The sequence below is a fragment of the Triticum urartu genome, chromosome 4A (genome assembly GCF_056163025.1).
Source record: "Triticum urartu cultivar PI428250 chromosome 4A, HENAU_Tu73, whole genome shotgun sequence".
NCBI classification, from domain to species: Eukaryota; Viridiplantae; Streptophyta; class Magnoliopsida; order Poales; family Poaceae; genus Triticum; species Triticum urartu.
Window position 1 is genome coordinate 475,307,686 of NC_141876.1, and position 25,009 is coordinate 475,332,694.

Genomic DNA, 25,009 nt, shown 5'->3' on the forward strand with positions numbered 1-25,009 from the left:
ACTCCCAGCAACTTGCCCAAAGCTGCCACCAGAACAAGGAAGAAGAAAACTTCAGAGTCTGAGGATGAAGACTATGTGGCCACTGAGGATGATGATACATCAAAGAAGAAAGTGCTTAAGAAGGAATATGGCACAACTGCTTCAACCAAGCCAGGTCTGAAGACCAAGAGGTCAGCAAGGAGACAGCCAATGTCTAAAGCCAGAGCCTCCTCTCAAGCATCTTTGGAATCTCAACCCAAAGAGGCTGCTGCGGAAGGGAAGAAGAGGAAGGAGAGGATCAAAAAGACTACTGCTAGAGTGCATGGGAGATCCTCAATCATGAGAGATTATGAAGAGGAAGAGGAAGAAGAGGTTGCTGCACTAGCACCCAAGGCACAAAAGCTGATGGGTGATGCTATAAAGTCAGGGGCTGCAACATCAAAGCCCAAAGAAGCACCCAAAGCTGCCTCCAAGCCCAACACTGCACCAAAGAGAAATACCAGAAACATCCCTGCAGCTGAGAAGAACAAGGCCCCAGTGCCTGAGACTTTTGCTGAAGAAGAAGGAAATGAAGAGCATGTTCTAAGAAAATTGAAGCCAAAAATTCCAGACCACAATGATGCTCATCCTGTGGCTGAGAACATGAAGATCAAGAGAGACTCAGGGTTGAGGCTATGGAGAGAGTCAGATCCATATGCCACCATAAGAAGAACTGCTGTTGATTACAGGTTCCACATAAAGGAACAGCAAGATTTCTATGAGACAGTGCTGCTGGACAAGAAGCCTATAGTGTGTGAAATGAGGTGGGTCGACTGGAAGTATATCAAGGAAAATGAGGAACACTATCCTGGTGTGTTTGACAGCTACAGTGCTTGTGGAGTTGCATACTTTGTTGGGCAGAAGCTCACAAAGTGGAATGAGGAGCTCATAATGCAATTCTACTCCACAGCACACTTCTATCCAAATGGCAGGATAGTATGGATGTCTGAAGGTACAAGGTACCACTCAACTATTGAGGAATGGGCAAATCTGATCAATGCTCCTAAGGAAGAAGAAGATGACTTGGATGTCTATGCCAAGAACAAGATGGATCACAACTCTATGGCAAACATGTACAAGGAGATTCTTGAAGATGATCTTGAGACTCACCAGTTTGGGTCAGTAAAACACTTGCTGTCAGGGCTGCCTACAATCAATTGGATCCTTAGGCACACTCTCTTGCCCAAGTCTGGTGATCACAGAATGATCAGAGGCCATGCAATTAACTTGCTACATATATTTGATGTGCCACAGAAGTTCAAGGTCATGAGCCTTATAGTTGAGACTATCAAGAGGACTGCAGCTGGCCAGAAAAGAAGTTGTGGATATGCCCCACAGATCCAGGAGTTGATAAACTCAAAGATGGGCACAGGCACATACTTGTTGGATAAGGAACACTTGCCTATCTATCCTGACTTTGAGGACAATCAAGTTGTGATGAATGAGAATGAACCATCATCAGTACAAGCTCAAGAGAAGAAGGAGAAAGCAAAGAAAGAGAAGGCTGCCAAGATGCCAACTCAAGAGGAGGCATCTGAGTACTTTTTGAAAAACAAGCAGGACCAGCTTGGTTATTTGATAGCATCATCTCTGAGGATTAAGAAGGGGTTGGCCACCCTAACTCAAAACCAGGAGAGCCTGGAAAGAATCGTGGAGCAAAAATTCTATGACTTGGATGTGAAGGTAACTGAGATTCAGTGTGTTGTGGAGCAACTTCAAGATGATATGTAGGAGAGGAAGGGCAAGACAACCACGGATGCATTTTCCAGAGTGCCTCGAGCTCAGAGATCTGCTGCAGTGCCTGTTCCAGACACTAGAGTCACTTCATCTGCACCAGCTACAGCTCCAGCGCAACCAGCTCCAGCACCAACTCCATCAGCTCCATCTACTTCGACTGAAGCCTTCGTCCTTGGCGTTCTCTGGACACCACCACCTGAAGACCAAGCTTGAGATACGTTCTAGTGCTATGCATTTTCTATGAACTTTTTGGTAACTTGTTGCCAAAGGGGGAGAAAAATGTATAGATCATAGGCTTCGAGAGAGAGCGTTGTTTCTTTATTCTCTCTTGCTTTGGTGGTTGAACTTTGTTTGTCTTTTGATTGCTTGAGATACTATGCTATTATCTGTGAGACATTGATGATCATGTGGTTGATCATAAGCTACACTTATGCTTGTTAGATGATATTATCTTACTTATCCTTATATGATCATTCACTTTGCTTGGTGATGAGTGCATGTATTTAATTCTTATCATTTGGAGCGCTCCACCAAGATGTATGTGACATGGAAGAGTAACCCATGATCCTAACTCATTGTGCATTTGCAGTCCAAAAAAAATCTTAAGATATGCACAAATTTAGGGGGAGCTCTTGCTTTTCACATACTTCTCAAAGCGACAATATCTTTCTCTTATTATCATTTGTCGAAGCTTTGATCTATATTTGTCATCAATTACCAAAAAGTGGGAGATTGAAAGTGCAACTATCCCTGGGTGGTTTTGGTAATTCCTAACAACATATAGCTCATTGAGCTAACATTATTCCAAGATTAATATTTCAGGAAAAGCTCAATGAATGGCATGCCATGGATGAGGAAAGTGGATCCCTCAAAATTCTAAGGACAAAAAGTTTGGCTCAAGCTTGAAGCTCAAGACTCTATATTTTATATTTTAGTGATCCAAGATCACATTGAGTCTATAGGAAAAGCCAATACTATCAAGGAGGGATGAGGTGTTGCTTAATGGCTTGCTTGCTCAAAGTGCTTAGTGATATGCTCCAAAACCCTCAACTACCTTCCCACATCCACATATGACCTAAAACAAAAGTCAAACTCGGCCCCACCGATTCTTTCTATCCGGCGCCACCGAGTTTCAAATGTCATAGCCACTGCCACAAACCCTAGGCAAATCGGTCTCACCGATAGGGATCTCGGTCTCACCGAGATGGGATTGTAATCTCTCTGTTTCCCTTCGTAACGTTTCAGTCTTACCGAGATGAGCGATCGGTCCCATCGAGATTACAATGTAAACTCTCTGTTTCCCTTTTGTAACATTTCGGTCTCACCGAGATGAGCGAATCGGTTCCATCGAGTTTACCTGACCAACTCTCTAGTTAGCTTATTACCAAAATCGGTCCCACCGAGTTTGTGTAATCGGTCACACCGAGATTACGCTATGCCCTAACGCTAACCATATCGGTCCTACCGAGTTGCATCTCAGTCCCACCGAAAATCCTAACGGTCACTAGGTTTGCTGAATCGGTCCGACCGAGTTTAACCATTCGGTCCCACCGAGTTTGGCAAATTGTCTGTAACGGTTAGATTCTGTGTGGAGGCTATATATACCCCTCCACCCACTCTTCATTTGTGGAGAGAGCCATCAGAACATACCTACACTTCCAATACACATTTTCTAAGAGAGAACCACCTACACTTGTGTTGAGATCAAGATATTCCATTCCAACCATATGAATCTTGATCTCTAGCCTTCCCCAAGTTGCTTTCCACTCAAATCTTCTTTCCACCAAATCCAAATCATGTGAGAGAGAGTTGAGTGTTGGGGAGACTATCATTTGAAGCACAAGAGCAAGGAGTTCATCATCAACACACCATTTGTTACTTCTTGGAGAGTGGTGTCTCCTAGATTGGCTAGGTGTCACTTGGGAGCCTCCGACAAGATTGTGGAGTTGACCCAAGGAGTTTGTAAGGGCAAGGAGATCGCCTACTTCGTGAAGATCTACCGCTAGTGAGGCAAGTCCTTCGTGGGCGACGGCCATGATGGGATAGACAAGGTTGCTTCTTCGTGGACCCTTCATGGGTGGAGCCCTCCGTGGACTCGCGCAACCGTTACCCTCCGTGGGTTGAAGTCTCCATCAACGTGGATGTACGATAGCACCACCTATCGGAACCACGACAAAAACATCCGTGTCTCCAATTGCGTTTGAATCCTCCAAACCCTTCCCTATACATTGTTGCAAGTTGCATGCTTTACTTTCCGCTGCTCATATACTATTTTGCATGCTTGCTTGAATTGTGTGGAGATTGCTTGACTTGTGCTAAGATAGCTAAAATTTGCCAAGAACAAAAATTGGGAAAAGGCTAGATTTTTATTTGGTCAAGTAGTCTAATCACCCCCCCTCTAGACATACTTTCGATCCTACAGCCGCCCGCTTCCGGCCGCCCCCTTCCCCAAGCTGGTGTCGCCCCGACCCCGCCTTTAAAAGGCCGAGGCCCCGGGCCTTTCCTCTCTGCTCACGCCGCCTCGCCTCCTCTCGCTTCGCACCGCTGCCCTCACAGATCGCCGCCGCCGCCGCTTGCTCCAGCTGCTACCGCTGCAAGCGAGCTTCTCGCTGCCGCACAGCACCCCGTCGCCTCGCGCCGCCGCCGCTGCTAGCTCCGCTGCCCCGCGCCGCCTTCCTGCGCCACGTAGCCACCGCCCCACCCTGCTGTTGCCACAGATTTCGCCGGAGATCGCCGGGAACCGCCGCCGCTGGTTCTTTGGCGTAAACCGCCCCGAACCGCCCTAGCCGGTATAACCGCTATAAAACCCTCCCCGGTTTTTCTTTAGTTCGGTTTTCTTTTAAGAACGGTTTTTTTGGTTTTGTTAAATAGCGAGCGTTCACCGGTTTAGATCTGTAGCGAACAGTTTTCGTTCTTTAGCGTTCGACAGCGAACATTTGTTCGATAGGATTTTTTTTCTTTTTCTTTTAGTTTTCGGCCAGGGACCTATTCGTGATAAATTTCTTCACAAATTAGTCCCTGTACTTCAAACGACCACATCTTTTTACCCCTCTTATCCAAATTCAATGAAACCAAAGCCCACATCTTTGTTATGATCTCCTCTATCCAGTAAAACAACTTGAACATGCTTTTGAAAAATTAAAATATGATTTTATATAGATTTGAATTTGAATCTTCTTTTGATCGTAACTTGAGTTCCGTAACTCCGTTTGAGTTGATTCTTTTTGCAAAGCGAAGCTCTTGACCTAAACGTTCTGATAAGGCCAAATTCACATAATTTTGGTACTGTTAGAAATTGTTTTATGTTGCAAGAGTTATTTTCTTGGTTTTGATGTTTTCCGAAGTGTCTTCTTCGTTCTTTCTGACTTTTTGAGTGGTTGCTTATGTGTGGTTACTATTGCTTGCTTACGATAGATTGACCGGAGTGTGACGAGTAGAACTATCAAGAGTTTTGAGTGCGAATCATCTTCATCAACATTGCAGGCAAGTTCACACGTTGATCATATCCCTTTCATACCCAGTTTTTATGCATTAGTTTCACCCTCAAACATTGCATGAGTAGGATTGATAACATGTGGGTATTGGGAAGTACTTGATGAGGTAGGAACCTATTGCCCTGCATTCAAACCTTTGGAGTTACTATACGTTATGCTTATAATACCATGCTATGCTCGTAGACGTGGATTGGGTTTGAGTGTATTCATGACAGATGTGAGATTGTTATTTAATGGTTTACTTAAGGTGGCAACTTTAACACACTTCTGGGTGGATTGAGGCACCTGGGTATTCCAGCGATTGCCTGTTTTTCTTTATGGACCTCCACCCAGGCTCAAAGGGATCATGAGATTATTCATACTAGAAACTTCCGTGTGCAGCCACAAGCTACTATGGGCTTTAGCATAGTTGACTAAGTCGTGCGAACTCTTACAGTGGTAGACTAGCAGATGTAGGGGGGTGTAGGTTGGTACTGTCTACCCGATCGTAAGGTGCTAGCGCTTCTGAAAGACTATGTCTCGGTCATCCGTTTCTCAAACATCATGTAGTGCGAGAATCCCAACGAAGGAGATCGAGTCTTGTGGGGAAAAGTGCGCAAACCTCTGCAGAGTGTATAAACTAATCATGATTAGCCGTGTCCCCGGTTATGGACATCTTGAGTATCTAGTACTTGGATTATCATGTGAATCTCATCATGTGACTTTAATTAATTTTGGTTGGGTTTTAATGATGAGGTTTAATTGGGATTGAGAGGGTGTCTACACTCTCAATGTTTAACAACCACCATAATAGTTAAAAAAAATTATTCCTTTGCAGTAGGGAAAAATTGGCTTTTCGCAAAAACATATAACCATAGAGCTTTTCCACCAGCCATATATGCATGTAGTGATAGCCATTGTTCATCATTTCTCTATGGTGTGAATTTGCCAGTACATTCAATGTACTGACCCTTGTGGCTGCAACGTCTCATGTTGCAGGAATCTTACGACGAGTAAGTGATACGTCAGGGTTACGATTTCTACACTCAACTTTGTCGTTGGTGTTGATGGGAATCCCCAACCTTGTTGCTTCCGCTATTTGGATTGAGGTAATAGTATTTTACGTTACTTTATACATGTCATTTACCTCTGTTATAAATCCTCGAGTACTGTGTGTGTCAGCATACCGATCCAGGGATGACACTTAAGCACAGAGACTTGACCGTCTGAGGTTGGGTCGCTACAAGATTGTATCAGAGCACATGTTGACTGTAGGACGTGACCCTAGAAACTGGCAAGCCCATAGGAAAGATTTTTCTCTACAACTTCTTTTTTAAAAGATCTGTTACCTCTCTTCTCTTCTGAGCTTATTCAAAAATTCCTTTTTAGTGAGACTATACCCCTTTCCCCTTTTGACCACTCAAAGATTCGACGGATGAGACCACTCCAAGAAGTACAAGATATCGGACAACCACGACCACTACGGAATGAAGAAGATTTTACCATGCATCTGAATAATGGAAACTACAACAGTTGAAGACTCCGAAGACTAGGAGAATTTGAAGGCTCTGAAGAATTCCCAGATTTTTTTATGACCTAGGAAGGCTACCCTTATGGAACTTGGCAGACTATGGAAGTTGTCAATACCCGAGATCAAGGTGTATCGGAGAAAGACCGGAGCATGGAGAGTTAAAAACTCAAAGTTCTGTCAAGGAAAACCCTAAGGCAGGAGATATCAACTATGGAGAGATAGCTCATGGAAATGACAAGAGAAGAAACACGGCTATCCATGAGGTTATCGCCCGCTTATGCTATTTTTGCCGTGCTAAGTTAAGCATGCATATGCATGGAAGGATTGGATGGTAGAAGGCTGATGGAGCACCTATCAGCAAGATGATGTTTTAACCTTAGCCGGTGTATCACCAAGATCTGGAGTGTTACATCAAGAATTTTAAGATGGACCTGCAGGAAGCCGTATTTGACGAGAAATCATTCCGTGAAGAACTTAGGACCAAGAAGCTGAGGTAGCCAAGCTGGAGGAGCAAAACCTTGAGATACCGGAGATTCGTCAGGAATTGAAGGACAGTAGGACCATGGTTCATGCCAAGGATGTTGAAACCCAGAAGTTTGGAATGCAACTCCAGAAATATTAAAGGACGTCACAAGAGACTTCGCGTCAATAGAGATGATCTAGCAAAAGACCTTGTGAAAGACAAGCACGATCGGAAGAAGCCATCGGAGACATGAATAAGACTTGAAGGGTTTGGCGATTTTGAAGATTTATTGACCTTTAGAAGACCAAACCCCTGTTATACCTACGTTAGATGCGACGTTTGTGAGCTGTCATTTGTTTGATGTTTTTCTCGACAGCCACAAATAAAATTTGCTTTTTCAAAAAATTTGTTTGTATTGTGTGCATCCCTCTCTATCTCTCTTATCTCAACCCCAAACCCATGGACCCAATAGAGGACGAATGGAGATGAGCACGTATTTTCTGGACCGATGAGTCAATTGGAGACAGACCGATGGATTCAGAACATGGAGGATCACATGAAGAATAACCCTATAGTTGAAAAGGATATGACCTAGCATGCTCTTCAGTGTTTTGAAAGAGGTGCTGCTACTTGGTGGAGTATGTACCAAACCATCAATGGATGGCAAGGAGTAACCACTTGGAAAGATTTTAAGTTGACTTTGCTAAAGTCTCGGTTTGTGTCCTAGAAATTGAAGCCTTCTGGAAAGGATATGAAGAAACCTTGTGCATGCAAGATTAGTGGAGAAATAGGACACAACCATAAGGAACAGAAGGATGAATGCCCTAATTGTGAAGAAAGTCACCCAGATGAAGAATGCCCAACTAGGTAGATTACTTGTTTCTTATGTGAAGGGACTACCCACTACCCTGCACAATGTCACATTTACCCCATGGTACGAAGAACCGTATAGCAGAAGAAAGAAGTAAAGAAAGGAGCCCTTATGGGAATTTTAGAAGAACCCGTGATGAAGGAAGATGTCGGGGACACACCCAAAGAAGAACCAATTAAACCCTGCACCAAGTCATGCTAATCATGTTGAGAAGAAGGACACATCTCCCAGAATTGTATGAATGTGGATCTAGTAGAATTCCCGACGGAGGAAGTAGAATATGACCCACAAGAAATAGAAGCCATGATTGGCATGGAAAGGTCCAGTAAGAGAAGTAGATTGGATTCCAGGAAGGACCTGAGTCATATCACCTGTTACAGGTGCAAGGAATCAGGGCACTACCTCAGCAGTTTCCCAAAAAGGAAACCTTGAGACTTGTCAGAAGTAGTATGTTTTCGTTGTAAGGGAGCAGGGCACTTTGCCAGAGAATGCCCCAAGGAGAAGGAGACTTTTGCTAGATAGTTGAGTTTGCAACAAAAGAAATGGAGTAGTAGAAGTGAGAACATTTTGTTTTATATTGAGGTGTTGAGTTGAGATTGTAATCAATTGAGAGTGAATAAAGTTAGCATCGTTGGTACTGATATGGATTTTATGAGTTGTTACTCTATGAAGAAGGATTTTGACCATTTTGAGGATATGAGAAATATGGTCTATGGAAGATTTGTGCATTTAAAGGGTGGTAGTACCCTATAAGAACCCTTGACCCCTGGAAAAGATAAGGATACTCCACTGAGTGGATTTTGGACAAAATGAATACGAGTTTTGTCTCGATATGTATAATACCCCAAGAGTATGTGGGATGAAGTTGGAGACCGTCAATTGTTTGGACCAAATGTGATCAAGGAGTCAGAAGAGAATGTTAAGTTGATTCGAGATAGACTGAAGGTAGCTCAGTCCAGGCATAGGAGTTATGTAGACTCAAAAACGCAAGGAGGTAGTCTATGAAATTGGAGACAGAGCATGTCTTCATGTGTCCCCTCTGCGAGGAGTTAAGCACTTTGGAGTTAAAGGAAAGCTATCCCCGAGATTTGTAGGATCATACCGAGTTTTGGAGCGTATGGGAGAAGTGGCCAACAAGTTGGAGTCACCCAAACGACTGTCAGGAGTTCATGATGTGTTTCATGTTTCCAGGTTGAAGAAGTGTCATGCAGAGATGGCCGACATTCCCCTGTGAGGACGCTTGACCATGGAAAGGATAATGATATTCCATGAAGTGGATTTTGGACAAAATAAGTATGAGCTTTGTCTCGATATGTGGGGTATCCCAAGAGTATGGATGGATGAAGTATTATTGGATATAAAGGAGGTAGAATGTTGGTAATATGGAGCAATTGTAACTCCACGATGAGTTTGAGTAATCACGTCTTGGTTTGGTGCCAATAGAAGGAAGAGAGACAGTACAATTGGATGGATTTAAGTATGCTATGAAGTTGGATGTTGGAATAAAGATCAGTTGCCCCGATGATGAGTTCAAGGTTTGCAAGTGATGAGATGGCCATAACCCACATGCCCCAGGACCTGCCAAGAAGCAAGCACATTCTTGCTGAACGAAAAACCCTGGAAGAGGATATGCCTTTATCAATAGATGATATTATAAGAGTTTACGCAAACCTGAGAGTTGTGAAGGAACGATAGATGATCGTTGGGCTTGCAGAATCAATGGATTTATCCGAACTTGGTTCGTTGACAAGAGAAATTCTGCAATGCTTGTGAGGATGACCGAGTGTTAGAATGCGAGATTCACTAAACCGTATACAGGGTAATGATTTGGGTGCGGGATGGATTGATCACCATACCGACTTACTCTTATTATTCGCCTTGCTATATGGGATGGTAAATCTGAGAGACTTACCTATAGTAGAGAGATGACGACCAAAACCTTGTATAAGCCTTAGAATGGTATAGCAATTTTCCCTTGTACAAGGCAGTTGTGCCCACCGTAGGTTATACGGTGAGGATCAACCCAGACCCATTTCCTGCAGGAGAAACCATAAATTGTTGACCACCATGAGATATCGAAAGTTGTTTAGCATTGGCGCCAGACCCGTCAGCTAAGAAGACCCAGTCTCGAAATAACCTTACCAAGATGAAAGGACAGAAGAATTGAGGAAAAGGTTATGCCGCTACCGGAAGAGCCAGAGAAGGAATTATACTGAAGATCTGAGAAGACCGGCCCTGTCAAGAATAAGGATGGAGGACATGAGTATTGATGGGGCCATAACAATGTTTCTAAGGGTGGTAGCACCCCAGACCCCCTGTGTTAATCGATGGATTTTGAGAAGACCCCAAACCTAACCTATCTCTTTCTAGCCTCTCCGAATCTTGAGGACGAGATTCATTTTAAGGGTGGTAGGTTTGTAACATCCCAAAATTCTAAATTTTGGAATGTTATATTAAATAGATAGATTTGATTAATTGTTGATTGTTGTGTGATTGATTGAGTGAAATTCGAAACTTTTTGAAAGTTAAATGAGCGGGAATAAAAGGACTTTCCCAAAACTTTCATTTTTGCATTTATGATCTTCATGAATTCAAATTATTTTCAAACACAAAACCCTAGAGAGAAGATGACATGATTTCTTCCATTTAAATAAATGAAAAGGTTGTTTGAAAAATATTTGAATTCCATTTGGAAATATTTTTTTTCAATTCAGAAACTTTATGCAACTCAATGATTTTCACGAGAGAAGATAAAATGACTTCTTCAAATTATGAAATATGAGTTGGGAGTTTAAAAGATCAAATTTAAAGTCCTTTTTGAATATATTTTCAATTTGGAGTTATTTGAGTTTTAATTCAAATTATTTTTCTCCAAAAATAAAATACATGGAAAATAGGGTAACATGATTCCCTACAATATAAAATTGGAGAGAAATAAATTTGAATTCATTTTGGTATTTTTTTTAAATGATTTTTATGGGATTTTAGTAGGGCAGTAGCACTCTGTGAATTATTTGAAATTGTCTGGATTTTATTTTACTCTAGAAAAATGTTCATGTTGTAGGAAATATTTTTCTGAAAATTTTGATATATTATATGCCTAAGTAATATTTTTATTTGTTTTATTTTTTTGTCTGGGAAAATGTTTTTTTTAAGAAAAAAGAAAAATATTTTCTCCGCCGACTGGGCCGGCCCAGCCGAAGCCAGGCCAAGGCCCAACGCGCCACCGCCTTCATCCCCGACCCCGTGCGCAACCCGGACTCACCGGAGTCCGAGCGCCGCCCGCCTCCGGCCGCCCCCTTCCCCAAGCTGGCGTCGCCCCGACCCCGCATTTAAAAGGCCAAGGCCCCGGGCCCTTCCTCTCTGCTCGCGCCGCCTCGCCTCCTCTCGCTTCGCGCCGCCGCCCTCGCAGATCATCACCGCCACCGCTTGCTCCAGCCGCCGCCGCCGCAAGCGAGCTTCTCACCGCCGCACAGCACCCTGTCGCCTCGTGCTGCCGCCGCTGCTGGCTCCGCTGCCCCGCGCCGCCTTCCTGCGCTGCGTAGCCACCGCCCCACCCCACCGTCGCCGCAGATCTCGACGGAGATCGCCGGAAACCGCCGCCGCTGGTTTTTTGGCGCAAACCGCCCTGAACCGCCCTAGCCGGTATAACCGCTATAAAACCCTCCCCGGGTTTTCTTTAGTTCAGTTTTCTTTTAAGAACGGTTTTTTTGGTTTTGTTAACCGCTATAAAACCCTCACCCGTTTAGATCTGTAGCGAACGGTTTTCGTTCTTTAGCGTTCGATAGCGAATGTTCGTTCGATAGGATTTTTTTTCTTTTTATTTTAGTTTTCGGCCAGGGACCTATTCGTGATAAATTTCTTCACAGATTAGTCCCTGTACTTCAAACGACCACATCTTTTTACCCGTTTATCCAAATTCAACGAAACCAACGCCCACGTCTTCGTTATGATCTCCTCTATCCAGTAAAACAACTTGAACATGCTTTTGAAAAATTAAAATATGATTTTATATAGATTTGAATTTGAATCTTCTTTTGATCGTAACTTGAGTTCCGTAACTCCGTTTGAGTTGATTCTTTTTGCAAAGCGAAGCTCTTGACCTAAACGTTCTGATAAGGCCAAATTCACATAATTTTGGTACTGTTAGAAATTGTTTTATGTTGCAAGAGTTATTTTCTTGGTTTTGATGTTTTCCGAAGTGTCTTCTTCGTTCTTTCTGACTTTTTGAGTGGTTGCTTATGTGTGGTTACTATTGCTTGCTTACGATAGATTGACCGGAGTGTGACGAGTAGAACTATCAAGAGTTTTGAGTGCAAATCATCTTCATCAACATTGCAGGCAAGTTCACACGTTGATCATATCCCTTTCATACCCAGTTTTTATGCATTAGTTTCACCCTCAAACATTGCATGAGTAGGATTGATAACATGTGGGTATTGGGAAGTACTTGATGAGGTAGGAACCTATTGCCCTGCATTCAAACCTTTGGAGTTACTATACGTTATGCTTATAATACCATGCTATGCTCGTAGACGTGGATTGGGTTTGAGTGTATTCATGACAGATGTGAGATTGTTATTTAATGGTTTACTTAAGGTGGCAACTTTAACACACTTCTGGGTGGATTGAGGCACCTGGGTATTCCAGCGATTGCCTGTTTTTCTTTATGGACCTCCACCCAGGCTCAAAGGGATCATGAGATTATTCATACTAGAAACTTCCGTGTGCAGCCACAAGCTACTATGGGCTTTAGCATAGTTGACTAAGTCGTGCGAACTCTTACAGTGGTAGACTAGCAGATGTAGGGGGGTGTAGGTTGGTACTGTCTACCCGATCGTAAGGTGCTAGCGCTTCTGAAAGACTATGTCTCGGTCATCCGTTTCTCAAACATCATGTAGTGCGAGAATCCCAACGAAGGAGATCGAGTCTTGTGGGGAAAAGTGCGCAAACCTCTGCAGAGTGTATAAACTAATCATGATTAGCCGTGTCCCCGGTTATGGACATCTTGAGTATCTAGTACTTGGATTATCATGTGAATCTCATCATGTGACTTTAATTAATTTTGGTTGGGTTTTAATGATGAGGTTTAATTGGGATTGAGAGGGTGTCTACACTCTCAATGTTTAACAACCACCATGTTAGTTAAAAAAAATATTCCTTTGCAGTAGGGAAAAATTGGCTTTTCGTAAAAACACATAACCATAGAGCTTTTCCACCAGCCATATATGCATGTTGTGATAGCCATTGTTCATCATTTCTCTATGGTGTGAATTTGCCAGTACATTCAATGTACTGACCCTTGTGGCTGCAATGTCTCATGTTGCAGGAATCTTACGACGAGTAAGTGATACGTTAGGGTTACGATTTCTACACTCAACTTTGCCGTTGGTGCTGATGGGAATCCCCAACCTTGTTGCTTCCGCTATTTGGATTGAGGTAATAGTATTTTATGTTACTTTATACATGTGATTTACCTCTGTTATAAATCCTCGAATACTGTGTGTGTCAGCATACCGATCCAGGGATGACACTTAAGCACAGAGACTTGACTGTTTGAGGTCGGGTCGCTACAGTAATGCACATCAATATGAGCCTTGCAAGCAATGTGACTAATGAGTTAGTTACGAGATGATGCATCACAGAACGAGTAAAGAGACTTGCTGGTGTCAAGATTGAACTAGGTATGAAGATACCGACGATCGAATCTCGGGCAAGTAACATACCGATGACAAAGGGAACAATGCATATTGTTATGTGGTTTGACCGATAAAGATATTCGTAGAATATGTAGGAGCCAATATGAGCATCCAGGTTCCGCTATTGGTTATTGACCGGAGATGAGTCTCGGTCATGTCTACATAGTTCTCGAACCCGTAGGGTCCGCACGCTTAACGTTCGATGATGATTTCTATTATGAGTTATGTAATTTGATGAGTGAAGTTTGTTCGGAGTCCCGGATGAGATCACGGACATGACAAGGAGTCTTGAAATGCTCGAGACATAAAGATTGATATATTGGACGATGTTATTCGGACACCGGATGAGTTCCGAGAGGTACCGGGTAACTATCAGAGGGCCGGAGGGTTACTGGAACCCCTCAGGGGAACTAATGGGCCTTCATGGGCCTTAGTGGGGAGAGAGAAGGGCTACAAGGGCCTGGCCACACCCCCTCCCCCCTTGGCAGTCTGAATTGGACTAGGGGAAGGGGGTGGCGCCCCCTTTCCTTCCCTTCCCCCTCTCCCTTCCTCCTTTCCCCTTCCACCAAGTGGAATCCTACTAGGACTTGGAGTCCTAGTAGGACTCCTCTCCTTGGCGCACCCTACAGGGGCCGGCTGGCCTCCCCCTCTCCTCCTTTATATACGGGGGCATGGGGGCACCCTAGAAGACACAAGATCAATTGTCTTAGTCGTGTGCGGTGCCCCCCTCCACAGTTACACACCTCGGTCATATCGTCGTAGTTCTTAGGTGAAGCCCTGCGTTCGGTAACTTCATCATCACCATCACCACGCCGTCGTGCTAACGGAACTCTCACTAGTCCTCAACTAGATCAAGAGCTCGAGGGACGTCATCGAGGTAAACGTGTGCTGAACACGGAGGTGCCGTACGTTCGGTTCTAGGATCGGTTAAATCGCGAAGACGTTCGACTACATCAACCTCGTTGCTAAACGCTTCCGCTTTTGGTCTACGAGGGTACGTGAACACACTCTCCCCTCTCATTTATATTCATCTCCTAGATAGATCTTGCGTGACCGTAGGTAAATTTTTTGAAATACTACCTAACCCAACACATAAAAGTATTCAATCCGATAAAATGAAATCTCAAAGGGAAAACTCAATTCATCACAAGATAGAGAGGGGAAAACACCATATGATCCGACTATAATAACAAAGCCCGTGATACATCAAGATTGTGACATCTCAAGAACACGAGAGAGAGAGAGAGATTAAACACATGGCTAGTTAGCTACTGGTACAAACCCTCAGCCCCGAGGGTGGACTACTCCCTCCTCACCGTGGTGGCAGCCGGGATGATGAAGATGACCGCCGGAGATGAGTCCCCCCTCCCGCAGGGTGCCGGAAAGGGTCTAGATTGGTTTTTGGTGGCTACAGAGCCTTGCGGCGGCGGAACTTCTGATCTAGGTTAACCCCGAAGGTTTTCAGAATATATGGGAATTTATAGTGCAAAGAAGGGGTACGGGAGGCCACCAAGGTGGGCACAACCCACTTGGGCGCGCCCTGGTGGGTTGTGCCCCCTCGGGGCACCCCCCAGGTGTAGCTCTGGCCCATTGGAAGTGTTCTGGTCCATAAAAAATTCTCAAAAAGTTTCGCGGTGTTTGGACTCCATTTGATATTGATTTTCTGCGATGTAAAAAACAAGCAAAAAACAGCAACTGGCCCTTGGCACTGGGTCAATAGGTTAGTCCCAAAAAATGATATAAAGTTGCTATAAAATGATTGTAAAACATCCCAGAATGATAATATATTAGCATGAATACTTCATAAATTATAGATACGTTGGAGACGTATCAGTGGGCGCCATTGTGAGATGATATGCGGATGAGGTGGTGTCAGGAGGTGGGTTGAAAACCCCGCCTCGATTGTGACCATGACCAACGATGGCGGTGGCTATGGCCGTCGCTTACCTTCTTGGAAGCATTGTTGTACCGCTGTTGCATCCCTCCAGCACGGATGGTTGTAGCTCCAGGGCAAACCCTTGATCTTGTTAGATCGGACGATGACGGTGCCTTGGTGCCGTTTCCCCCTTGGGGGTTTCGTCGTTGCAGTTGGGTATTGGGAGCCGGACCAGTGGAAGACGGTGGTGTTGGCGTCGAGACTTCTGTGGAAACAATGATGGGGCGAGCAACGTCGAAGACGTGGTTATGGATGAGGTGGTTGGCTCTTCTCCGGCATGTCCGTGGGATTGCCTCGGTTGGTTTGTTGCCGTGAAGTCAAAGCTATGGTGGCGGGGCCCAGGTGGTATACGATGACATGCAACACATGGTCCATTCGATGATCTTCTACGACGCCAGTCGTGCCTAGTTCTCCTTTGTGGTTCTCCGTCAGAGTCGGAGTTGCGCTATCTGGTAGGCGGGGTCTGGCGTGGACCTTCATGCATCTCCACACTGCCTCTTCAGTGTGGTTGGGTCGACGATCGCCTACAGCGAAGTTAGAGTCTTTTGCTCAGGGTTTGGCTAGGGATGGCGATGATGCCTGTAGGGGAGGAGTGATGATGATGCTCCTGTGTGTTGTCTCGATAAGACCCTGTTTGGAGTGGTGTGCATGAGGCACCTTGTGTGCCGCTCAACGGTTGTGATGATTTTCTACCGGTTCTCCATAATTAACCGGGCAATTTGGTTTTTGCTCAATTTTTCTCAATTAACCGAGCAACTCTTTTTTTCCTAATGAATGCAGGATAACTGCCATTTTGAAACACACACAAAAAACAAATAGGCTTTCATTCAGCTCGTTATAGTGCAATTTACACCACGAAGAAAGATACGGGTTCTGGTAAATACAGACGAACAATCGACACACAAAAAGATGGTCTAGAGCCTGCATACCCTTAAACAGGCTCCACTGTCCAGGCTCCCAGGAAACATGAAAAAAACATGCAGATAACTAAACATGCCCTTGATGCGGGTTTTGATGTGGACACGCTTGAGGGAACGGTTGGAGCAGTCATCCGAGACCATCATGGAACGTTCATTGCAACTGCAAATGAAAAGATTGATCTTTGCTTTGACTCATTCACGGCGGAGGCAGTTGGAGTGAGGTTTGGAATGAACCTGGCAGTACAGTTGGATGCAGTAAGATCGAGGTCAACTACGATAGTGTGAAGGTTGTTGCTGTCCTAATCGATGATTACTCTTCTTCAGTAGCTTCTGCTATCTTTAGTGACTGTTATTTTGTATCGCTTGATTTTACTCATGTCATCTATTATTATTGTAATAGAGAAAGAAATCAAGTAGCTCATGAACTGGCTGGGATGGTTAATTTTTCTTTTTAAAACTAGCACATATGCCCGTGCGTTGCAAAGGGAAAGAAAACTACGGTTATGTGCAATCACAATGGTTCATAGTGAATACACTATGAAGAAACGCTAGTTGTCCCACCTATATATTCAAAGAAACGCTGATTGTCCCATTCACCTAAACATCCAACAGTGCTACCGACGGTAGGGAGGCGCACATTGAGGTCTAGAAGAAATACATCACAGCCGCACAATCACAAAAGGAACCACAGCGTAGTTGGGAGTTCTTTTTTGGAGCGTGGTTGACAGTTACACGTAAGGTCATCGTTGCCTATTAGACGCCCAGACCACGGGCAGTCATCTGGACACTGTCGGCTAGCCATGCCTCGCTTGATGCAAGGCGGTCTTTTGCCCCGTACAACATGAAATATCCATGCATCAGTTTCTTGGTATAATTTGAATTTTCATCCACACACAGGCCCAGCGAAACAACTGGAGGAACCCGTCAAGCGAAGGCCCAACCCAGCAACGTGGAAGCTCAATCTTGCGTGGGCTTCGACTTCGCCTAGGCTCGTTAACCAACGTCACAAATAACATAATCTATAAAAAAATATAACTTCACTTTAGAACGCATCATATTATCTGGTTGGGTGGCAACCCCTAGGTTGTCTCTCGTGTAGGTCGTGTGTTCAACTCCTAGCTGTGGCCATTATTTTTTAGTCTTCAGCAGACTCCCGGTTTTCAGGCGAAGGCCCAACTCAGCAACGTGGAAGCTCAATCTTGCGTGGGCTTCGACTTTGCCTGGGTTTTTTAACCAGCGTCACAGATAACAAAATCTATAAAAAAATATAACTTCACTTTAGAACGCATCATGTTGTCTGGTTAGGTAGCAAATCCTAAGATGTCTCTCGTGTAGGTCGTATGTTCAACTCCTAGCTGTGACGATTATTTTTTAGTCTTCAGCAGACTCCCGGTTTCGTTCGTACATCTGTTTCCTTTATTTGCACAAATATATGTTCCTCCATCGGATGGACAAAACTAAAAAATAGCCTACGTAGAAATTTTCAAGACGGGACGAAACAAAGTAGAGCCAAAACTAAAAATACCTATTCCCTCTAATAGTAGGTCTAGATAGATATCTAGATGGACATCGTTCCGAATGTGGTTATTTCTCTTTTTGTAAGCGATGTTATGATTCTTATAAATGAATAAAGGAGAGATAATTGTCAAAAAAAAGTTTCATATGTCGTGATTTCCAGAGTTGGCACGCATGCAATGACCACATCGTCTCCGTCTATGGCGTCGCTGCTGCTGCCGCATCTTGTGCCTTTTTTTTCTTTTCCGAGCGTAGGATGGGTTGTCTTTTTTTTTTGAGACAATTCACGAAGCCTTTATTACATCGTCACCATAGTTACATGGACAAAAGAAAGGTTTCCGAGGTGGCCTAATCAGACACGGCGGCCCGTCCCTATCTTTAGAGCATGCTTCGCTAAATTGTGAGCCTCGACATTTAAACTTCTAAACTCATGAATAAAATTATATAAAGTAAAACTATGAGAGTGTTGTATAATCTCATGTATGATTGCACCGTAAGCTGTCCTATTAGTCTGCTTGATATCATCGATCACGACCTTGCAGTCCGAGGCCATCAGAATGGACTGAAGTTGTAAATCATCCGTCAGCGCCATTGATTCTCTTATCGCCAAAGCCACTAGAGTCGGTGGGTCGGTGATGGTTGCGAAGCCCGTAGTTGATGCACCCAGGGTTGTCGTTTGCACAGAAGGAGAAGGACGCGGTAGCCTCAATCTTGGCCCATCAAAGCAAGAGGCCTACAAGCGCGGGTGCTTTTGATGAGCCCATCGCTGACCAGCCCACGACACGAGCTTCGGTTGGTTGCCTCGTCGTGTCTCCTGTTCCCCCACCTCTCCAACCGCGGCAATTGCAGAACCGGAGGAGCTCCGGGTTCCTCCGAAATCCGCCGAATCCTCCCGAGCTCCCGCGCCGGCCGATCCATTGCTCGCCGCGATGGAGTCTCAGCACGCCTCCAGGGGCCGCCGCACCGTACGCCTCCGGCCTCCCCCCGTTTTTAACTTTCTTTCCTTTTTTGGAGGCGGGCAGCGGCTCAGATCCGCGCCTCGCTTCGCCCGTCAGCTTCTGATGTCCGAGGCTCCGATCTCTGTTGCGTGTGTGGCAGCTGGAGGAGATCCGGCAGAAGAGGTCGGCCGAGAGGATGCAGCAGCAAACGCCCGCCGCGACCGCGTCCCACGGCGACCCTCACGGTTGGTCCATCCTTCTCTCTATCTGTCTGCCAGAACAATTCCTTTGCTATCTTTGCTTAATCCGGTGCTAATCCTGCCTTTAAAACATTTCCGATGATCTGCAGGGAACCAAAGAGCCGCGGCAGAGGTTAGTTTTTCAGTTTCCTCCTGTATCCAAGAGCTGGGACATGTTTGCTACGCCATTTGTCTGCATTGGGGCATTGAAAAAAAATGCTTTTTGTTGCAAATGTGTAGCAACCCTGTTGTTTATAGATTGTAACTAAGGCCTTTTTTTTCGTCTGAAATGGTAGCTCCTTGCACGAGTTCAACAACTTGAAAATGGGAACTTGGAATTGGAGAGGGAAAACCAAATGCTGATGTCCAAGGTATCTTTGTCTGTGATATGGCGTATTGCATAGTTATTTGTGGAATAGCAAGTCCTAACACACACGGCATGCGTCCCGCAGTTTGCCGAGAAGGAAGTCGAAAAGGATTCCCTGGTTAACCGATTGAATGACCTCGTGAGTTACATCTTGTCTAGCCAGTACTGGTAGCACATCTTAGTGCATCTCAGTTTACATGCACCTAAGCGGTTTGTTGCCTGATTTGTGACTTGCAGGAGAAAAATGTAGTGCCCTCGTTGAAAAAGGCTCTAAATGACATTTCATTGGAGAAAGACGCTGCAGTTGTCGCTAAGGTATTCAACACTTGTTTTGTAGGAATATTTGTGCAATATTCTGCTAACTGTGCATGCATGCCTCATCATTTCTTCCTGGTATGATAATTAGGAGGATGCTCTAGCGCAACTAAGGAGCATGAAGAAGCGGTTGAGAGAGGCAGAAGAGGAGCAGTACAGGGTATGTCTAAAGTTTGTGCCTTCTTAGCATTACAGTCAGCATGCTCATGTTGCAACTCAACAGGCAGAAGAAGACTCTGCATCCTTGAGAGCGCAGCTCAATACCCTGCAGCAGCAAGTAATGAGCAACTCTTACAGTGGATATGCAGTGGGAACATCAAGTGAGCAAACTCTTGCCATGGAAAAGGAGATACAGGATTTACAAGCTCAGCTAAAGGTAGGTTGTTTATGCCTTCCACTTTAGCGCTGTACTTGCTTCCATTCTCGTATGGTCTATCTAAAAAATCTTTGATATCTAAAAAAAATGGCAAACACAGCAAGAGTCACTGCTAAGGCAACAGGAGCAGCAAAAACTAGCTGAAGAGACCCTACTGAGGCAGCAAGATCAGCAAAGGCTAGCTGAAGAACAATCCCGTACCACTTCTCTTGCAGCTGAAAAGCGAGAGATGGAAGAGAAAATTGCTGCATTAACAAAGAAATCTTCAGGTGTGGATGAAAATTATTTCGTGGGTATTATATCATATCTAACTGAGGAAGTAGAAAAATTTAAGCAAACATGTAACTCTATTCTCCAGATGTTGCTGTAGGTGTTTTCTGCCATGCTTTATGGTTTTGTAGTCATTTAGTGTTGAAACATTCCATAATTTTTGATATATAGACATATAGTTACATGCTAAGGTACTTACTACCATGTTGCAAAATTATGCACCTACTTGCTGAAATAAGTTTTCCCTTCCATGCAGAAGAGGCTTCTGAATTTGCTGCACGCAAGGCATTTTCAATGGTAACACATCTAACAAACTTTATGTTCGTTAATTTCATCAGAAAGTAAGCTTCTTACAGTATAGACCATTAGACTGCATAGGCACATGTTTAGGCATGGTGCTATGGCCATTCACAGTAAGACCATACAGTTATGCCCAGATTGATCAAGAGCTTTGGAGGTATGTATGGCTGGTATCAGATCATGTGGTACCTGGTGATTGAGCACCTTTAGTTCTGAAGGCATAGTTAAAAGTCAAAAATTGCAGTGGTGACTAGAATAGTCACACGCACATGTAGTATTGTAGGTTCATAGTACTCTTGTAGCTGAACTCAGCTCTTAAAACAATCTGTACTGATCGCTTTTTTCGTTATGGCAGCAAGATAGGGAAAAACTTGAAAACCAGTTGCATGATATGGCTTTGATGGTTGAGAGGTTAGAGGGCAGCCGCCAAAAGCTGCTGATGGAGGTGTTTGGCTTTGCCTTCCTTTTATTTTTGCTAAAGTAAGTTTCCTAAACGGTGACTAATTTCTTTATGTGTTCAACAGATTGATTCCCAGTCATTAGAAATAGAGAATCTGTTTGAGGAGAACTCGGTCTTGTCAACTTCATATCAAGAAGCTATGTCTGTTACGATGCAATGGGAGAACCAGGTGTGCTGTTCGTATTCAGTTTGTGCATGGAGTATGCTAAAAATCTTTGTTACGAAATCTGCATCTTGCCTACTGACTTCATCTAAACTTGCAGGTTAAAGATTGTCTGAAGCAAAATGAAGAGCTTCGTCTCCACTTAGAGAAGCTAAGAATTGAGCAAGCTAACCTGTTGAAAACAAACAATACTAGTGTCCAGCTAGATGGCCAAAGTGAGACCAGCATCCCACCAGAACTGGTCACAGAGAATCTTTCTCTAAAGGTTAATAACTGAAACTGGTGAAAACGTTTTTTGTTGTTTGGGTGATGACCAACTTGTGGTCAAATCCAGTTAATATCATGTCCTCAATTTACAGTAGCTTCCTGCCACATGTAGGATGAACTTGTGAAAGAACAGAGCAGATCTGAGGGATTATCGGCAGAGATAATGAAACTTTCAGCTCAGCTTAGAAAGGCGGTCCAAGCACAGAATAACCTTACACGCTTGTAAGTCTGCTACCATTTTCTTATATTTTCCTTAGTCGACCCCATTTTGTGTTGGTAAAATCAAACTGTTTCATCTCTTGTGCAGATATAGACCTGTATTAAAGGACATCGAGGGTAATCTGATGAAAATGAAACAAGAAACTTATGCGACAATTCTATGATTTTGCTGAGGCATGAGTGCAAACCTCAGCGAGGACACCACTTGCACCACAAATTGATCGGTGTTTTTTTTTATGTGTCTGCCTACCTTCATTAGGCAGTTCTTAATTTGTAGAGTTCGATCAACATTGTTGTACATGTGTGGTACTGATGTATCTATCGTTTATGCTGATGTATTTTGTAAACTGGCTGAAATGATGAAAGGAAAAATCAGTATACCATTTGTTAGCCTGTGGACATTTATTTAGCTTGCGCTGGATCACTTGTGTTTGCCTCGTGCCTACACAAACATGTGACTACAAAATTAGTTTGCCTCGTGCCTAACTTTGCACCTTAAAATAAAGGGCAAAATAGTCAGGATGTGATTTCATGATATTGTAGATGATTATCATTTCATGATATTAAGCAGCATTACAATGCATTTGCAGTAACTGTGCCAGATCATGAGTGAATGGGGATCTGAATAGGATACCGCTATCTTTGATCTTATACAACTTAGCCATCTCGAGTGCAACTCTGTTGCTATCTTTACCAATCTTGTGGCTATGAATATTTGGCTTTCTCCTCAACATGTCTAGCATCTCATGTAAGGTTCTCTCCAAGCAGAAAGAGGGTTCATATTTGCAGGCAATCTCATGTAAGGTAATCACAATGGCAGAATCGTCGAACAATCATCTAAGATGATATGCTCGTGGACCAAATGTAGCGCGTCGCTTAGGCCAAGGACACAATCTCATGCTTCAGCTCTTCGGCACAAGCACAAGGTGGAAGTTTTGCCCCTCCGCTTTTCTGGTACCTGCACAAAACGTCGCATCACGTTAGCCTCCACATAGCCCTCTGGAAGATAGGACCAACTTGTAGGTATTGCTGATTACTCTTTTCAATAATGGTTTTGGTAACTGGTAAAGAAAGCCAAAGGAAAGCAACAAGAGTTGCAAATAATGTTCCAAAAGTAAAGGTGACATATATTTCAGACAAAATGTTCTGCCTGACGCAGAGCACCCCATAGACATCACCATGGATTCTACACCAACACTCCAACCGTTATGTGTTGGGAAACATACTAGAAAAAAAACCCCGCACCTATGATCGCCCAAGATCAATATGAAGATGCATAACGGGTTGAGATCATGATTGTACCGTCACCGAGTTGTAGCGGAAGAAGAACGTGTCGATGTAGATCGTACTTGGAGTCTCTCGAACTGTCGATGAATGATCCCTCGTACCGCCCACGAACAGTCACTCGAACCGAAGACCGAAAGCGCGGCCTCTCTACTTGGTTGCAAGCGTGCAACCTTCACGACCGGTAGCACTTCGCCATCCAAAGCTAATCGTCGCCAGAGAATTAGAGGAAGGAGATTAGAATCACACAGGGCTTCTAAATATGAGGACAGGAGGATTAGCCTAACTCTAATTAGTCAACTAGGACCAACTAGAACTAGAACTAGAAGAACTAGAGTAGGCTCCAAAACTTGTATGCACAATTTGTGGCCAAGACCTCAAGTATATATAGGTTAGAGGAGAAAAGGAGGGCTGCTACCAAGGAGGGAAAGCCTCCTTGGGACGCCGGCCTAAGGGGAGGAGTACCCCAATTCGGCCTCCTAAGGAGCCTCCCCCACTTGGGCCTTCGTGGCCCAAGTTGCCTTTCACCTCTTGGCCTTTTTAGACCCGTTGATATTAAATTAAAGGGCCATTTACATTTCTGTCCCTAACTCGAACCAACTACTCAGATTTGCCCATAATTTCGAAGCCTGCTCAAATTTGCCCCTCTGCCGTTAGGTGCTCTTAAAAAATTGCCCTTCCACGCCGTTACCGTCCGGTCAAAGGGCTTTGACCGCCCAGAAAAAATAGCAAAAGAAATCTAAAATTTTGTGCGATCGAAGATACTCGTGTGCGTGCAAATTTTCGTGCTATTTGGACATTCCAGGAGCTCGTGGCGAGGAAAAACAGTTAATCTGTATACTTGTGAACAGTAAATTTGAAATAAAATAGCAAGAAAATTCAATAAATATGAATTTTTTGGCATCAAAGAAGCTTGGGTGCACAAGGTGCTTGCAAGTTTTTGTGATCAAATGACATGCGAGAAGGTCTAGACAAAAAAACAAAATAGTCATTTTTTTCAAAGTTTTTTCCCGAGCCAAATTTTTTTCCTCCACGAGCTCCTACAGTGTCCAGACACAACAAAAATTTGCATGCACCTTGGGGACCCGAACCTCTTTGATGCCAATTTTTTTTCATATTTTTTTGAATTTTCTTGCTATTTTTGAATTTACTATTCACATGCGTACATATTAACTGTTTTTTCTTTGCCACGAGCTCGTGGAATGTCCAAACAGCACAAAAATTTGCACGCGTCTTGCGAACCTGATTATCTTTGATCCCACAAAATTTCATATTTTTTGATATTTCTGCTATTTTTTTCAGGACGGTCAAAGCCCTTTGGCCGGCTTTATGAGTAGTGGGTTCCAGTTAAGGACACAGATGTAAAAGACCCTAAATTAAGTATAAAATAGTTTTAGATATTTTCAGACCATTATATATAATTTAACATCCCCACAAATATTTTCCACCTATATATATTTATCGGGTGGAAAATATTTGTGACCCCGAAACGCTTCTGGATCCTCTCAGAACTATTCCGAGTGTTAATGAAACAATTCCACAAATATATTCTTATCACTCCTGTCCTACTAACACTTAGCAGATCTTCATTGCCTTAAGCTTGTGACCCCGTAGGTTCGGTAACTCATAGACATGAACGAAACCCCTT

General features: G+C 43.8%; 1 protein-coding gene across 1 annotated transcript; it reads left to right on the forward strand.

Annotated features, from left to right (window-relative positions):
* Nucleotides 1-18,939: 18,939 nt before the first annotated feature.
* LOC125552231 (myosin heavy chain-like protein) lies at nucleotides 18,940-22,467 on the forward strand. Its single transcript, XM_048715718.2, has 15 exons — nucleotides 18,940-19,128; nucleotides 19,262-19,346; nucleotides 19,451-19,473; nucleotides 19,637-19,711; nucleotides 19,793-19,846; nucleotides 19,945-20,022; nucleotides 20,114-20,182; nucleotides 20,246-20,398; nucleotides 20,499-20,667; nucleotides 20,925-20,965; nucleotides 21,324-21,413; nucleotides 21,493-21,597; nucleotides 21,692-21,856; nucleotides 21,971-22,080; nucleotides 22,166-22,467. The coding sequence occupies exons 1-15, from the start codon at nucleotides 19,093-19,095 to the stop codon at nucleotides 22,239-22,241; spliced, it is 1,329 nt and encodes a 442-aa protein (XP_048571675.2). The 5' UTR covers nucleotides 18,940-19,092; the 3' UTR covers nucleotides 22,242-22,467.
* Nucleotides 22,468-25,009: the final 2,542 nt, after the last annotated feature.